The following is an 18,348-nucleotide window of genomic DNA, read 5'->3' on the forward strand; positions in this document are numbered from 1 at the left end:
AAAAATATAGCCATCTAGCTAAATTGACACCAAGAAACTGCATGCTGGCCTAAGATATTTTATGGAAACAGCTGAGCACCTAGAGACCTTGTTGGAGGATACAAAGTGCTTATTTGCTATGCTTTTGAAGTGAGCTAACAGTTCCATAGACAGCAGGTCATGATGGTACAAACCTGTAATCCCAGGCTCTCTGGAGGCCAATGGAGGTGGACTTCAAATTTGAGTCTAGCCTCTGCTACAGAGGGAGAATTCCCACCAATAAAAAGTTCTGCTGACAGCTCATTTACTTAAGGATTGTGGTAGAACTGGTAAACTTGCTTGAGATTGAGTTAATGTGATTGGAACCATTGACTTGGAGATAACGTATATGCGTGACTCAGTCATCATGTGTTCGTTTATGAATGCAGGTCTCCAAAGCTCATTACTTTTCAGCATTTTTCTCTTCAAATGTCTGTTTGTAACAAACGTGTATTTTTTAAAATTGTTTTGAAGTCCATGTGGTTTAATTTATACTTTTCCTGCTCTCATCTAGACCAGTTCTCAACCTTCCTAATACTGAGACTCTTTGACACAGTTCCTCATGTCGTGGTGACCCCCACCTATAAAATTATTACATTACTGCCATACAGCTGTAATTTTGCTACTGTTATGAGTAATAGTGTAAATATCTAATACACAGGATATTTGATGTGTGGCCCTGAGGGGGTCATGACCCACAGGTTGAGAACCACTGATCAAAGTTGAACTGTTGCTGTTTTGGAAACTTGAGATTTAATGATTTTGCCATTCATACATGATTTCCTTCCTTTGTACTCAATCATGACTGTCAGTCAGATTGTAAGAGTCCCCAAGAGTTGTTTTCCTTTATTGTTATTATTATTGCATGTGTGTATGCATGATGTGTTTTGTGTGTGTGTCTGTGTCTTTGTGAGTGTGCACGTGCACATGTGTATGTACTCACACTTGCTATGGTGTACATGTGGATGTCACAGAACAACTTTGAACGGTTGGTTCTCCCTTTCTACCTTTACATGAGTCTTGGGGATGAAGTGCCTTTACCCATTGAGCCATCTCACCAGCCTGAGAGTTCGATTCTTACAGCTGGCTTTCTGCCTTTCTACGTTCAACTGTATGGAAGGACTCTCTCTTTTTTTGTGCTGGCTATGTAAATAAAAATGTAGTTGAAAATGAAAGTGTAAAACTCTAAGTGGAACTTCATGCCTTCAGAATGGCCATTCTAACTGTATAGAAGATCACTGAGATATATGGGGTTTGGGATTGGGCAAGTGTTTGAGTGACAACCTTAATTTATGTCTGATACTTTTACTTGTGGGTTTATTACAGTAGAGTACTTTTATTTAATTTTTTAAAGACAATATAGTCTTCACTGAGGAAGGTAACATTATTTAATTTAGTAGGTTAATAATTATGAAAGAACAAGCTTGTCCACATATAATACATAATTGATTATATGGTTTTAGGAAAATAAAAAAAATTTCTTTAACTCTCTTTCTGGCAATGCTGAGGATTGAATGCAGAGCTTCATGAATTCTAGGCCAGTGCTCTATGACTAAATTATACTCCCCAGCATGTTTTTTTTTTTTTTAAAAAAATAGTATGTATGCATGGTGTATGTGTGTGTGTGTGTACACAAAGATAAATTGGATAGTTTAACTGAAAATGAGTGTAAAACACTGTGATTGAGAACTTGTTTTCACAGTTGTGATGTTTTGAGGTTATTAGCAGGTTTTAAATTTGAGTTTTTGTGGTGATATCTTATCTGTACTCTAACAAATAAAGCTCTCCTGAAGGTCATATGGTGGAGCTAGTCACTAGTTAACCACAGAGGTTGAAAATATTTGACAGACTTTTCTGCAAAGCAGGAAACTTAAAAGACTGGCCCACCTAGTTCAGCAAAATTTGCCAGTTGCTTTCTTCTGAGTCCTGCAGATTGTCTGGCAGACCTTTTCATGAAACAGGAACCCTGAAGGACTGTCCCACCTCGTTTTGTCAAGTTCAACAGTCCTTTTTCTGTGGGTCCTGCATGTCCAGCTTATATAGCACATTGTCAAGCAGTCCAGACAAGAGCAGTTTCTTACTCAAAGAGCTAACCTTGTCACATTGAAAGCAAAGTCCATAAGAAGCTTCTTCCATGCCCATCATCTTCTTGAAGTAATTGGTGCTGCCAAGAGCAGGTGTCTCTCACTGTTGAGAAAAGTCTAAGTTCTTTAATATTTTAAATCCATATTCTGTAGATTTTGAAGTGTTTGAAAATTATCTATCCATTTGAAATATATCTCTGCATATCTAGAAAACCTAACTAAAAAGACTATAAGCTTGACTATTAAAGATGACTATTAATTTGTATTTTTTAACTATCTATTACATTTTAGAATGAACTTCATAAACATAATGCCTTAAATAAAAATAGAGTGCCCATAGTCTGGGGCATGGATCCACATAAAACTAAAAAAGCTTTTTAAAAAAGGGGGCTTCTAGACCCACAAAAATGGGAGCCAAGTGCAGTTTCCTGGTAGCCACATCTTTTTTTTTTTTCAGATGGGCTCTGTTTGCTGGCAGCGTGCTGCAGCTCCTTTAAAGGAGGTCTTCCTGATTCAGCAGTAGCAGAAAAAAAACACCACGTGCTTTTGAAATAGCAGCTTCCTGGTTTGTGCTTTTAGCATGAACTTTGGTTCTTTCAGGAGGCTGAGCACGTCAATGGGGTTTGTGGGAAGCATGCTGCAAGTTACTTGGTGGCAGCTGGGCCAACTAGTTACCAAGTTGAGGTGCTGAGCATGACTTCCACCTGGTAGTCTCACAGGCAGTGAGCAGACCTCAGCCATGTTGAACTGGGTGGAGCCAGAACGCAAAGCAGCTTTAGTCCTAGTCACACTGCTTAGCATTTTAAGAAGCGGTCCTGATCAGAAAAGGATTACAGATATACAATAAAGACAAATTCAAATAAAAAAGACCTCTAAATGGGTCACAGTGTGTTTAAAAATGTACATAGGCATGGGAGAGAGAAGAAAATAAGTATAGAAAATTATAAAAAGAAGTAAATGGTTTTTAAAAATAAAACGTCTTTAAAGAGACAGAGTAAACATTTACAGAAAGTAATAAATTAAGAAAAATAAGTCACACAAAGATGGAGTATACACAGTGAGTTTGGATTTATGTATGTTATTGTGTTTTCTTTAAAGTTTTTGACTGTGAAGGAGCTAAGTACAAAGAGACATTTCATTGTATGGGCTACTAAGCTAAACCAACATATATACTTTAAAGCTATCTTGACTTCAAAATTTGGGTCTAAATATAAGTTGCTTTGGAAAAGAGGTTCTGCTTTTGTTTCCACAGAGGATTAGAACCTGTAGATTCCTTCCAGACTAATGTAGTTTGTCCCCTGAAAGGTCACCATGAATGCCCCCCAAAATTACTTAGCCCAACAAAAAGCAGAAAGCAGTTTAGAGAGAACTATGCCAAAATTCCCAAACATTGTTCATAAATATTTGTTTACATTTAAAGGGGGATATGCTATAGGGATGAATACTTTGCATTGGTATGGATCTTGATTTATTGATACAAATTTAAGGTCAATTTTTTATATGTACTATTTCTGCCCTTGATTAAGGTATTGTATTTTTACAGCTCATTAAAAAATGTAATGTATAATTGAAATATATGTACATAGATATTTATCTATAATAGTCAAGCTTGTTAGTTAGGTTTTCTAGATATATAGAGATATATTTCAGTTAGATAGGCCTTCTTCAAATCTTTCAGAGACCTTCAGAATATGGCATTTAAAATATATATGTGTTGCTTTTATTGGTTAATGAATAAAAAACTGCATTGGCCTGTGATAAGGCAGACTAGAGCTAGGTGGGAAAACTAAACTGATACCTTGTAGCCGCCTGAGGAGAAAGGCATGAGCTGCCAGCTGGAACCTTGCTGGTAGGCCACAAGTCTCATGGTCTAGGCATCCAGGAACAAATAAACAGCTTCCATCAACATAGAAATATACATATAATATAGCAAAATTAAACTTGTATCAATAAACCAAAGTTCATACCAATGTATTTGAGTTTATCAGTTGTTTTTTGCATTAAAGTAGATTCAATAATCTATTCCCTTTTATTATTATAATAATCTATAATTTCCCCATCATTTATATATCATATGCCCCTATTTTCTTTAGAAAGAGATTGGCTATGACATTAGCCAATTTTAACAACTCCTCTTAAATGAAAATAAACAACTATAAGCAATATTTTGAGAATTTAGTCATAGTTATCTAGACTACTTCCTGATGATTGTTGAGCATTGGTAATCTTATGGAGGCCCTGAGAAAATTTAGAATTATGGTTACATCTTGGCTTAAGTAGTTTGTGAGGCTATGTTTTCTGAGCCAGTTGCCTTGAAATTGTTCAGGATATTGGATCACCTGGGCCATCAGTCTCATCAGAACCTCTTTTCCAAAGCAACATATTCTTAGACCCAAATTTTGAAGTTTTAAAAGATAAAAGTTGATTTAACTTAGCAGCCCCACAATCAAATTAGTTAGCTCATTAGCAGCCAAAAAGTTAAAAAAAAACACAATAATAAACATAATCCAGACTCTCTGTGTATTTTCCATTTTTACATCACTATTTTATACGACTTTTAGTGTCTCTTTAAAGATTTTGCTTTATTTTTTAAAACTATTTTTTTATTTTTCTAATAGTCTACACCCATTTTCTTTCTTCCTTAAATCTACATACATTTTGAAACATACTATGACCCATTCAGAGGTTTCTTTTTGTCCAAATTTGTCCTTATTGCATATCTGTAATTATTTCTTGACTATGAGAGTTTTTAAAATGCAAAGCAGCCATGGCTAGTATCAAAGCAGTGGCTTTGGCTGTTGGCTCCACCATATTTGGCTTTCCAACATGGAAAGTTTCCAACTTTCACTGCCAGCTCTGGGAACCATGCTCACCATCCCACACTGGAAAGCAGTGAATCCAGGCCTCCATCAGGCAACTTGTAGCATGCTACCCATGAAATTTTTCTGTCTGTATGAGTAAAAGTTAAATCTGCCATGCAGCACACGGCATGGCTTAGATTATGCTTGTGTAGCATGGTAAGAATCCACCATGCTGTACTTGAACATTTTTCTCTTACCTCACTGAGAAATCTTCCAGACACTCTAGGCCTGTAGGCTGAAGTTGAGTGCCCTAACATTACAGTAGAACTTTGGGTGACTGTCCAGGCAGCCTGATATCTCTGTCATTTCTAGAATTTTGGAAGTTGCTTACAATGTGCTTCCTATTTACACAGGTAATATTATATACTTCTGGGGTCTTTGATGGAGTTGAAGACTAGATAGTTATAATTAAAGTTTTCCTTAGTTATTATAAAACATAAATTAGATATGAAATTTTAGACTCACAAAGATAGACCAGATGACAGAGTATTTTTCTTTAATTTTGCTAAATAAAAATAGACTATTATAACTATAATTCTTGAATGATACTTGATTTGGTGTGTGTGATTTTACTATGTCAAAGTTAAAACCTTTCTTTATAATTAGAAAGAGGGAGGCCTTTTTGATGTGGAATGTTATTTTGTACACTGCAAATATGTTGCTTTTATTTATTGATGGATAAGGCTGCTTTGGCCTATGGCAGGGCAGAATACAGCTAGGTGGGAAATCCAAATATACAGGGGAAGAAGGGCAGAGTTGAAAGATGTCAGTGAGCTGCTGTAGCTGCAAGATGAACCGGAGAACAAGTAACACCATGAAGCCACATGGCATACACATAAGATTAGAAATGGGTTGATTTATATGTAAGAGCTAGCTGGTAATAGTCTTAGTCATCGACCAAGCAATTGCAGTTAATATTAAGCTTCCGAATGATTATTTTATGAGCAGCTCTGGGAACCAACGTGCTGGAGAGAAATCAGCCCAGTGGGATCAGGCAGGACACAGAAAACTTCCAGCTACAAGCTTTCATACTTTAGTGTTTCTCTGTTGAATATTATCTTTTTAGATTTCCAGTTACACCTTTTATTAGAAGTATTGTCGTGGTGATGCCTGCCACTCTCGTACTTGGGAAGGGCTGGTACATTTCGTTGGCTTTGCAGTAGATCCTACTCTGAGTCATCAAGTCTAGTGTTGCTTGCCTAGGTTGCTAAGGTAATGTCTAAAGCAATTTTTTCCATTGCATGTTTATGCACAGGTTCTTGGAACAGGGGCTCTGTCTCCTTTTCTGAAGAATGCCCCAATAATCTGCAGCCATTGCTGCTTCAGAAATCAGGAACAGCCTGGAAATTATTTGAGATCTGGCTGTGCTTGCAGACTTGAGCTGACCTTGCTTACAAGGGAACAGAAGCTGTATCTATAGTGACCTCTCTTGTGTGTCCAGCTGTTTTTATGCCTTACCCTTAATGCCTTCCTTCTCATGATATAGGTCATTGCCCAGCCCCCGACGCCAGGAGCTTATAGCACTCAGACCCTCAGAGTCTGGCAGGTCTCCCTTCTCTGATGAGCTGTTGTAGTACCACGTGATGCACACACTAATTTGGGACTCACCAACAGCTTTGATGAAGACACAGGCTCAGCAAAGACCAGTGAAAATGAAACTGCAAAGGGTGTAGGTGAAGGTACACGCTTGAAATAGTCTTCTATACATTTTCAGACATGAAGCATGAATATAAGACCATGGCATGCCAATATTCACCTGAGCTTGGATTTCTGCCCATGTCGAGTAGCTGCAAGTGGGTTGTTCCGTCAGCCACCCTTATTCTAGGTTTTTCCAAAACTAGATTAACCTCATTCTCTTTCTGATTGCTCCAAGGAAGGACGTTCAGTGTTGCCTTTTCTTTGGAAAATTTGTAGGATAGCATTAGACTTTTGATGTGCCTGCGGAGTGTCCCACTCCAGGCTCTGCCATCTCGAGAACTAGCTGAGCAGAGGCCGTGTGGGTATGTGTGTTTTAAGCAGCAAGTATTCTTGGGCTGTTAGTATTTCAGTCCCTGTGAATTCCTAACAGAAGGGCAAACTGTTCCATTATCTTGTACAAATATTTGGCACTGGAATTCCCTTATTTACTAACGGTAAGCAATATAATATTTTTAAACCTGCAGTCGCCGTGGGAGGAAAAATAAACAGCTGCCATAGAGATACTCCTCACTGAAAGCTTGCAGAGTTCAGGATTTGACAGGGAGAAACTGGAGTTTATCATTTATCATCCCGCGAACGCAAGCCTTTAATCAGACTTTCTGCTTGTTCAAAGAGTTGTTATGTAGTGTGGAGAAAAAGTCAAAGGGTTTGTGTTTTTAAAATATTAAAATGTCCAGTAAGGCATGTTGTACTTTGAAATTGACTTTATTTAGGAGAATTGTGTGAATTTTCCTAGGTAAGCAATTTAGTCTTTTGTGGTTAGGTTACTTATAAGAGGGGAGAATACTTAAATAACTTTTTATAGTGTTATCACTTTACTTTTTTTTTAATCAGAAAGCATTCTCATAGAGTTGGTGTTACTTGGCATATTTAATTTCTCACAATATTCATTTATTTTTCTCACAAACTATAGGTAAACAATGCAGTTTTGTCTCATTAGAAGCAACGTTCTTTCCAATTGGTGTTCTGGGGGAACCAGGGTGCATAGCAAACTGCCTTATTTTTTGATGTTGTTTACAGGGGTTTGGCTTTCATTCATCATCAACACCACATAGTTCTTACTGTAGAATTGAATGGGACAGCGTGAACTTTTACACAGAGCATACTTTCACTAAAAGACAACTACCGTAATTAAAAGTGTTCATTTTCTCCATCTCTCAATGTCCCACTATGTCTAACTTGCCCAAAACATTGATTTTATTGGCAAAGATTAGTTTTGTAATTACATTAGGTTGACAAAAGTTAAAAACAAAAGTATTTAAGAATTCAACTAATAATGAAACTACTTGAAATATTTCATTAAGCTGGGTGGTGGTGGCACATGCCTTTAATCCCAGCATTCAAGAGACAGAGAGAGGTAGGTTGATGTCTGACTTTGAGGCCAGCCTGGTCTACAAGCTAGTTCCAGGACAGATAGGACTGTTATACAGAGAAGCTCTGTCTCAAAAAGAAATAAAAAATCACTAAAAATACATGTTGCCTTCTTAGAAAGATTTTTTTTTATATAATATTGTTAGTAAAGATATAAAAAGAAATAAAATCACTTTCTGTTTTCAGTTTACTGAGATTTGGACACTCATCTGTCTAGTCCTTTCTTATAAAAATGTGACATGTAAATAAAAATGAATTAATTTTATTGTCAGAAAGAAGCTAATCTGACCAAAGCTAAAACTGTATGAAGAAAAGAATATGGAGCCGCTTTCTGATAGTATCTATCAGTGATGCGGTAGAGCAGTTAAGGTTCTGCCCGAAACTCGCCAGAGGTGACAAAGGAAAAAGGGACTATTTTTGTCATTCTAAAAATGATGTATTGGCAGGTTTTTATTTTTTCTGCAACCGGAAAGGAAAACAATGAATATACAGGGTTTGCGGAACATTCCTCCCTAGTTTAAAGGCAAAGATTCATGTGCATGCACACAAACATGTACTCACACTACCCACATACATATGAAAGAAAGGAAGATTCAGAATGACACCTGACTCACTGAAGATTACGGCGGGGATGGAGCGGGACCATGGAGCAGTTGGAAGGGGAAAGGCAGGAAGTGGAAATGATCCAAATACACTGTCTATGTGTAGGGAATTCTCGAAGAATAAAGTTAAAATATTATTTAATTAAAATGAATCGATAGCCTTATAATTTTTGAGTAGTAAGTTGTATTAATATATGTAGAGGTACTATATGGTTTGTATACGTATGCACATGTTAATGTGTGTCTATGCAAACATATCTGTGTATAAATATGCTAGATTTTTTGCCTCAGTTTTGATATATATGATTTGATTATACCCATATGTGGATATATTTCTTCAGTAAATAAATTCAAGTCTCAGAATAAAGTTACCTTTATTATAGCATCTTAAGCTTCTTAATTTTGTTATCGAGGCAAGCTATTCTAGAAGATAATCTCATACTGATTTAGGTACAATGTGCATATGGTTTTAAGGAACAATATTTCAGAAGACACCGTGATTTCTTGTCGAGGTCAGGGTCATAAATCACATTTAAGCACCTACTTTGTGTGTTTTACCGAACCTCTCCTATTTTGTACTACTGAAGGCGATAAATAAAAGAAAATAGTAACCCGAGCATTTTGGAAAGTTCCCTCATGCCACTCAAAGCATTTGACTCTAATAGCCCTAAAATATATCTCATGTACTAACAATATTCAGTACTTTGGAATGACTTCTGTTAGAATTAAGTCATCAGTGTAAAACATACTTAAAGTCCCCTGGTTTCTATGTCTTTTCTCCTGGCCCCGAGGCTGCAGGGAGAGATATCTGCTTTAAATTTTCGTCCTCCCTTCTATGAGCGTGCTCCATGGCCATAATTTAAAGAGTTAATTTAGTGCTAAAAGCCTTATGAAATATAGAAGTCCTTTACCCCTGCCATTTTCCACTCCCAAAGGCAACTGCTATCAATTGTGTCTCTGCAGATTCCTCTGTCATTTACCTCTCTACCTCTAAATCACATTCTTATGTAACTTTTCTCATTCTCCCAGCCTTAGTTTTAAGTACCATACACTGACTTGAGTAGAAGGTGAATGCCTGGCCCTTTCTTGCCCACCGTTGCTGTATTTCCTCTTCTTAACACAGATACAGCACAGCTTTCGTTAGGTCAGTGTTTAACAAGACGAGAACTATGGACAATCTACTGACAACTGGGCCACATAAAATAAGGCTTTAGTTCTGAAATAATGTTTTGTTAAAATTAATAACTTAGTTTCTTGTTATGATCTTACACAATCATAATTCCTTCTGGGATTATTTTTCTCCACCTATTGAAATGTATTGAACTATTTAGTTTCTCAGGCCTCTCTGACTGTTCTAAAATGGCTCCTGGTTAGGTCTGTGGAAGCTGCAGCCATTTGTCAGATGGTCTTTTAACTCTTTGGCATTACATGTGCCGTCTCTTAGTTTAAATACCTTCGCCTGGCTTTTACCTCACCCCTTTCTGTTTATTCTCTCAGTTTCTATCTTGCTTTCCTGCAAAAAACACATAAGAGATCTTTTTTTTTTTTTTTTTTTTTTTTTATGGGTATGACTGGAAATGGCTCTTTAAATGCTCCCTCAAACATTGACTTTGGAGCGTGAAGAGTTACAGCTTGGAAATCATCTTTTTGTCAGAATTTTGGAGACCTTTCCCACTGCCCTTTAGCTTGACATGTTGCGTCCACGCTTTTGATTGAGTTTCAAACTCTGTAGAAAGGTATGCAGACGTGACCTTCAGACCTGCATCTGTTGTCTTCGCTGTCCCCTGGTGGACGGCTATCTTAGTATCTCTGTGGCCTCATCTTCTTTCTGGTGGAGAAGGGGTAGTCACCCAGCTGCACAGTATCAGGGGAGGAGACAGTAAAGGATTCAATGTTTCCTTAAATGAGCTTTTGATAAATGTTCTTTTTCAGAACCAACCACCCCTGCAAGTGGACGAAGATGCTAGTACTCAACCGGGTTCAAGCTGTTCTAAGATTTCCCCCTCTATCCTTTAACTTTTTCAGAATCTCAAATACATTTACTACTCTTCTTCGTGTCATTTCATGTTTTGTTTCTTCTGGGATGATACCTGCGACATTGTGAGAGACGGAGCAGACAGACAGGCACGCACGTGCTTGATCTGTTTACGTGAGGGTGGAATCTTAATGAGGGAGATATCAGGGAGCCAGACGATTTCTGTAAATAATTGACTCTGTAGTAAACTCGGGGATTTGCTATTGCTATAATCTTTAAAAGGGGTTGGCTTTGCGAACCTCTGTTTCTATCGAGGGATAAGTCCATCCACAAGTCACCAAGGACTTAAATATATCTGGTCTCCACCCTTGCCATTTTCCACTTCAAAATGACGGAATGCCACACCTTTCCCTTCCTCTTCAGAAACTTCCAGTGGAAAAAGGATGCCAAGCTGCTCAGTTGTGGGCAGACCTAGTTATTTTTAAATAGCAAACGTGTTGGTTTCAATGCATGACAGAAAGAACGTGACTTCCCCATCCTTCACACCACCATGCTGTAGTCTCCCAACACAGACACTTGGGAAAGTTCCAGCTCTATTGTCTCCAGACAGATATTTTACTAATGATTTTAATAGAGAATCGTTGAAATTATATTCTGTTGTGGGGATGGCACTCATAGTCTGCAAAGGATGAACAGTATTTTACATGATCATCCCTGGTCATAATAACATAATGACAACAGTGCTCCGCTGGCCATGTGCCGGGAGGTGAGCCTACTTATTTTAAACATAATAGAGTCTATTATGTGATTAAGAATGGCTACCATTATTTTAGGGAGTGGTCGGAATGCAAGGGCACATTATGTCATTGAATCCTGAGCATGGTCCTGCTAAACAAATCCTCATTTCATGAAATAGGAAGCAGTCTTGGTGGCTTATGGAAGACCGTCAAGCTATTAGTTAAATTAGTCAGAAAGTAAAGCCCGGTCTATTATGTCAAGGTTCATGTTTTTATATTTCTATAACATTTTCATAAAAGGCAGCAATGCAGCTCTACATGTGTGTTGCATGTCCTATTATCAGGAAATCAGACCATATTACTCGGTGCTTTTTAAAAATTACAGTATTTTGAGGGTAAAACTGGTATGTATAACGCAAATTTCAGTTTAGTTTGAATAGAGTGTCTTAGCTATTTTAAGGAACCTTACATTCCTTGAACAATTTTACAAAGTAACTAAAATGGTAATGAAAGGAATTACGCTTGAGTTTCTCTACAGAAACTTGCAATTTCTTCTTCTTACTTCTTTAAAACACTTAGTTGCTAGTAGCCCAGGAAGACGGCAAGAAGCACGGTGCCCTCCCTCCTTAACTGTAGAAATGGTCTTAAATGTTTCCAGGCACACTGGATTAGCAGAGTATAGTCTACAAAAACAGACGTACATAAAACAGAGAGGCAGTATTTAAAATACAAATGCGTAGACAAAAATCAGCGGAGTCAGTTGTTAACAAGAAGCTCAAGGTTCAAATTAGGTAGAAAAACACCAAAGGAAATGCTGAAATTGGCCTTTTGAGTGTGCAAACTGATCATTATTTCCACTGACATTTATTGAGTGTGCACAGTGTGACAGGTACTGCTTAGGCACTGGGAATAAAATGATGGTTAAGCATAAGATCTTGCCAGCTGGAACTGATGGCCTGGCTACTGACTGACGCAGTAACTTGTGGATAAGGCAGGAAACTTGTTGAAGCCTCTGAGGTCTAAAATACAGCCAACGGGGAGATCTGAATACACTTAGGGAAGGTGAGAGTCCAGTGGTCAGGAAAAAAGGACAGTCCAGGAAGAAGCTGTGCTCCTTTGTGGACAGTACAGGCTGTACTAGAGGGAAGAGAAGACCAATGGGAGCTGCACGGGGTTTCACAGAGTAATACAGAAGTGTATTTCTAACACACGTCACATTTTCTGGATCACGTAATGGGGACCAAGTCCCCTTGACAACTTCATTTTTATCTTCATTGTACAGATGAGTCAATGGATAGAAGGCAGTTAAATGAACAGACCTAAACCATACCGCTATCTGGAGCTGGCCTTGAACTTCAATCTTCTAGCTCCAAGTTCAGAACTTTGCATGTTCTAGAAGGAAAGGCACATGGGAGAGGACAGGCTGAGGTGCTGTGTAAGCGAACGAGGCTCAGGAAACATCAAGCAAACCACATGTACTGGGAAATTAGGGAAAGAGGTCCACCAAGAGAGCCTTGCCAAGTGGGACAATGGTTGTATGACGTTCCTCCACTGTGTGGATGGACGGGGGTAGCTGTGAAATACAGCGTGGCCACTCACTCATACTGAACAGAGCTAGATTTGTTACCTAAGCCTTAGCTAGCTTTATTCTACTGAAGATAAAGATTACTGTTGGGCGTCCACTGGGCGTCAAGATGCTGCAAATTCAATTCCTCAGTTAAAACAGTGATTGCATGGTTCTCTGCACAATGGTCAGTAGAAGACTGATGTGGTCACGCAGATCTCACCACACAGAAAAGCAAAGGGCAAGTACACTCAACGTGCGTGCTGTAGGGATGGGCTTGACGTGCGGAATGTTCCCAGAACGGATTTGACACTTTGAGTGTGCCTGGAATTAGATGACTGAATGTTTCAGGTTAAAGCGATAGTAACACATGTAGCATCCTTCATAAAACAATGTTCACTTGAGTTGAAGTATACATTTAATTTATTTCAGGAAAACTTGATAGGGTAATAAGGAATATTTTCAACCTCAAGGGCAAATCAGTCAGTCTCCTCAAGTGCTAATGGAATAGAGACAGTGATTGGTTCATGTGGGGTAACTTGCATCTGATGAAACCCCTGGAATTTCCCAGAGTTAAAAGAATGGCCAAGTCATATGTTATGTGGTCAACAATCAGTTCTGAGTTTTTGAAGAAGAGCGTGTTTTGCTGTGTATGCTTTACATATGCATGTCTGTGAATGACTAAGTAACAATATTGGCAGCTCATGGCTGTTTTAAGAAACTGAATGCCGGGGCTGGAGAGATGGCTCTGCTGGTAAGGGCACTTGCTATCCTTGAAGAGGACCAGGGGTTCAGTTCCCTGCACCGGGTGACACTCAGCTGCCTGTAACTTCTATGCTGGGGAACTTACGTGTTCTTCAAATGACCTCCATGGGCACCTGCATGCACCCAGACACATAAACACACAAAATAATAACACTATAAAAAACTCTATATGATAGCATACCTGTTTTTTTATATAGTCTGTGGCTTGAAGATAGAGGCCTGGCAGTTCTTCATGTATTGGACATATTAGCTACATTTGAGTATGTGCCTAGAGCCAGGCCCCCGGACCTTTTACAGACTCACCAGTGACTCAGGAAGGCAGGGAATGAGGGTGACAGCTCGGCTGGAATGTCAAAGGATTTAGCTCAGCCCAGAAATCTTTGTGGATATTACCAAGGTAGATCAGGGCAGCTCTTTTTCCCAGTCAGCAAACATAGTTACCACCTGGTCCATATTTATCTTTAATGGTGTTTTCCTTTTTGAGGGGACTTGGTTTTTTTACTGTGAGTGGACATGCCTTTTTTCTTCGTTTTTTTTTAAACATTTTTTTTTATTGATTCTTTGGAAATTTCACACCATGCACCCCAATACCACCTATCTCCCAGTCCCCCCCCATATCTCACACTCACTCTTTCAGTGTCCTTCCATTTGGAAAACCAAAAAAGAAACAATTAATTCAGATAATAATAATAATAGCAATATAAAAAAATATCAATTTCAGTTAAAAATCAACCACCACCACCACTGACAACAAGAAAAATCCAAATAAGTAAACAAACAACACAACAACAAAAAGAAAAAAAAGACTCAACTTTCAGATTAAAACTGTGCAAAGGTATTCCATAGTGCAAACAGTGTGATTTTCCCTGCAATCTCCTGGCCTCCTAATAGCTTATTTTAAGTCAAAGGTAAGAAAGAACATTGGTTGATATCTTTGTAAGACAATAATAAAGGTATTTTTCAAGTTGACATACTTCTTAAGTATTAAAGTGAGCCTAGATAGAGATGGATATGGTGTAACCTAGTTCACCAGATTTCTTCTAGCTTGCCGTTCAAGGCTGAAATTTCTCAGTTCACCCCTGGAAATAACACTTAGAGAAGAAATCTGAGTCCCGAGGCTGCGCATGTCTGCGTCTGCGTTAAATACCCTGGAAGCAGAGATGCTGGTGAACTGGGAGCCCCTTGGCAAATGCTACTTTATCTTTTGAACTGATTACTCTTTCCAAGCTGTGCTACTTAGAGATTATGCGGTTGTATTTTTTGTTTGAATGCAAGAAATATGAAGGAAGCAAGTTAAACCTACTAGCAGCAGCTTCTATTTTTAAGTTGTAAGTACTATTTCACAGAAATAGTAGAAAACTGTAATTTTCGCTATCTTTGATTGCTCTTCTCTTTTTAACAGCCTTTGAACAAAGCCTCTGAAAATGCCAAGTCTTGAAAGCCGACAGCCCTGTGCCAGTGGGCTCCTTGTTCTTCCTCCCCTCCTCTCCTAGTTTAGCCATCCTTTATGTAAATCTCATGACACTGCTTTTCCTATAGGCTGCTCTCTGCAAACAGAGCTGCTAGAAAAGGTTCCATGGTGTGTAGCAGATCATGCTACCCATTGATGGTTCCATCACACTTAGAAGACAGTGCACAGTCCTTTCCCCAGGCCACTGTACCTCAGAACATTGTCTGGCATCTGCTCTTTTGTCCCAGTCACAACCTCACTCTGGTTACCTTGAGTCTGCTTAACTCACTAATCCACAAAGCGGCTTTTCATTTGCTGCTTCCTCTTCTGAGATGTCTTTTATTTTTTCTGGAATCCTAACAGTTTTGTTTTCTCTTCTTCCTCTTAAAGATCGCCTTTATTGAAATTTTTTACAGTCCATGGGAACTTCAACCACTACCAACCCATTCTGCTTTGTTTCCACTTGTTGTTTTGCGTAGCAGGAATTTATCAAGCCCTAGGTGATAAGGAACACATTTAGATATGTGCTCTTCCTTGAGCTCTGATTGCAAGGAAGGGGGTAGTCTAAGGTACAGCCTGCATCCAGTGCTACCACCTAATTCCGTGCTGTGCCCAAAGCAGAAGACTTGTGTGCTCAGCAGTGTTCTGTGTCTGCAGGAACCAGAGGGGAGAATTTCTCAGAAGTCCACTCTTTCTTCAGTTTTCACTACTGGCTTCTGTAAGGTCACCTCCACCAATGGGGAGTGGTAAGGAAGAACCCAAAGAATGCTGCAAAGATCTAGTCCACGAAATCTATCAAGCACATGCCTCAGTCACATGACTTACCATTTGTACTTATTTCCTTAGGTGTGAAGTGGGGACCATCCTGTTTCGGAAGACCCTTAAATAAATTATGAACTTGAAAAATAAAATGCTATCCAAAAGTTTCAGATAAGAGAATAGTTTCCAGTCTCCTGTCAGACACCTGAGCTCTGAAGTAACACCTGGAATGGAACGTGTATCTATATTTTGCTAAAAAGGTGCATACTTCTGTCGGTCCTCCCACAGACAGGCTACTACTGGGGAGATACATCTTCCTCCCTCAGTCTGTGCATCCAGGCGGTGCAATGTCTTTCGCTCTATTATTGGAAGGTATTGTTTCCTGCTTGTCTGCAAGGCCACTACCTAAATTCAGGTCTTCACCTCAAACTCCTGTCGACTGCCTTCTAATCTTTTTAACTCGTTCCTCAGTCCTTCCCTTTCAAGCTGGTTAGTATCCTGGCATTATTTAATCCATTTGTGTCTTCCTCTTATTCAGAAACACTGAGGGATGCCACCTCACTGCCTACATGGTCTATTTAAAATCCATTAGCGGGTCATCTGGTGTCCGCCGTGATCTGGTTTCAATTACCTTTCGACGTTCCTCTCTCATCTTTCTTTCTTCTGCATAGGTGTGTCTGTACGCCTTGATGCTCCATTTTACCACCCACCTGCCTCTGTGTATTCATTTACATCCTTTTTATGTAAACACTTATCTATTTTCTTCCTTGCAGGTCTGCTCCCTGTTCAGGATGCTGTGTATTCTCTACTTCACAGAAATACCAACTCTTTATTTACATTTCTCTTTTCAATCCTGCATTCAGCTTTGTTGCCTATTTGCTTATGTATGCCTTCCAACGCCACTTTCCGCAGGAGAAATCTACAGTTTATTCTAAACTAACATGAGTAGTGGAGATTTTGTTCTACATTATCCTTTTTACAGCAAAGGAGCCTTCCTCCACTTTATGCAAAAGAAAGGGGAAATATGCACGGGGAAAGCGTTGGACTTGAAGGCCTCACCTCATTCTTTCTGAGAAGAACTAGCTGTCATTTCTCAGAGACTTTTATTAAAGTACATCATATAAGTTCTTATTTAGCTTAATCACACTATTGGCATTTTTAAAAGATTTACTCTAATAACTGACTAATGACAAAACAAAGGCCATTTAGGTGAATCCTGATGGTTTCCTGTAGCTGGGCCCGGGCTTGGGGAAACTTGTTCCCTGTGCTACCTGAAGAAGGGCCTGTGCATTCTTGTCATAGATCACCACAACCCTGAGTAACATTTGCCTCGGACAGTTTCATGCTAATGCTCCCTCTGTCTTTCTGCAGTACTTTGGAACTTTACTGGTCATCTTCTGTGTAGAACTGGCTTGTGGTGTGTGGACGTACGAGCAGGAGGTTATGGTGAGTTCCCGGTGGGGCAGAATCACAGTGTGGGACACTGGAGAGTGACTTGGCTACATGGTTGTTACTTTGCACGATCACGATACATGGTAAGGGTGAACATTCCTGACACTTTCTGAAAAACTGTGTATTTTTTTCCCCTGCGGATAAAACACATTTCCAAAAGGTAATTTAAAATCTTTATCTTGGGGTCCCGTGATACATCGTTAATTCCATAGATTTCTTAAACATGGACATCATTGATTGGAACAAGTCTAAGACAACTATACCAGCTTCTGAATTAATAGTGAGGATGCTTGTGCTTGCTAGCGAGTGTTAGACCTCCTCCTGTAAGCCCATCGTTGCTGACCCAAGCAGAAAGCAGGGAGGAAGCCAGTATCTCCTGATTGCAACAAGCTGAACTACATTGCCCTTTAAGAAGTGCATTTGGAGAATTGCTGCGTGCTTACCATGGTGTGAAAACTCTCACAGCTTGAGATTTGCCTTCTTGAAAACAACAGTTCAGCGTTTCCTGTCTTATTTCAGCCATTGAACCCACTAGGAAAAACCTTTATAACTTTCTTAGAATAAGAGAGTTTTTCAACCTTTTTCGCCAGTTGCTTTTTCACTTGCCCCCTACTCCGCCCTCCCCCCAGCCTCCTACCCCAACCCTGGCTATTGCTTAGGTTGTTCACTTCAGTGCTGAAATTAGTACGATTGTTCCCAGTGAGGAATGGAGTTGCTTTGCATGTCTGTGCATGCTGGCTGGTATCATGCTTCATAGAGCAATTCTGTTTATGCAAAATGGTGCTTTTCAATGTGCTGCCCCTGGGCCTTCTGGGGAGGCTTAAAAGGTGGTTCTGAATCATGTGCATTCCTGCCTACCAGTCCAGATGTGCTTGGTTAGAACACAGGGAAAATGTGGGGTCTGGGCGCCTGACAAGCTTCTGGTGTATCGTAAGCATTTAAACATTCAAGACCTCTTAAGAGAGGCCAATAGTAATGAGAAGGTGATAGTGTTGTGTTTGTTTCAGAAATA

General features: G+C 39.2%; 1 protein-coding gene across 3 annotated transcripts in view; it reads left to right on the forward strand.

Annotated features, from left to right (window-relative positions):
• Tspan12 (tetraspanin 12) overlaps window positions 1-18,348 on the forward strand; it is a 101,642-nt gene that overhangs the window by 52,041 nt on the left and 31,253 nt on the right. For all 3 annotated transcript variants that reach the window (XM_057790612.1, XM_057790630.1, XM_057790621.1), the window contains exon 6: window positions 17,256-17,330. In XM_057790612.1, the coding sequence (XP_057646595.1) occupies window positions 17,256-17,330 (75 nt within the window). The remainder of the gene's footprint in view (window positions 1-17,255; window positions 17,331-18,348) is intronic.

The sequence above is a fragment of the Chionomys nivalis genome, chromosome 1, assembly GCF_950005125.1.
Source record: "Chionomys nivalis chromosome 1, mChiNiv1.1, whole genome shotgun sequence".
Classification (NCBI taxonomy): domain Eukaryota; kingdom Metazoa; phylum Chordata; class Mammalia; order Rodentia; family Cricetidae; genus Chionomys; species Chionomys nivalis.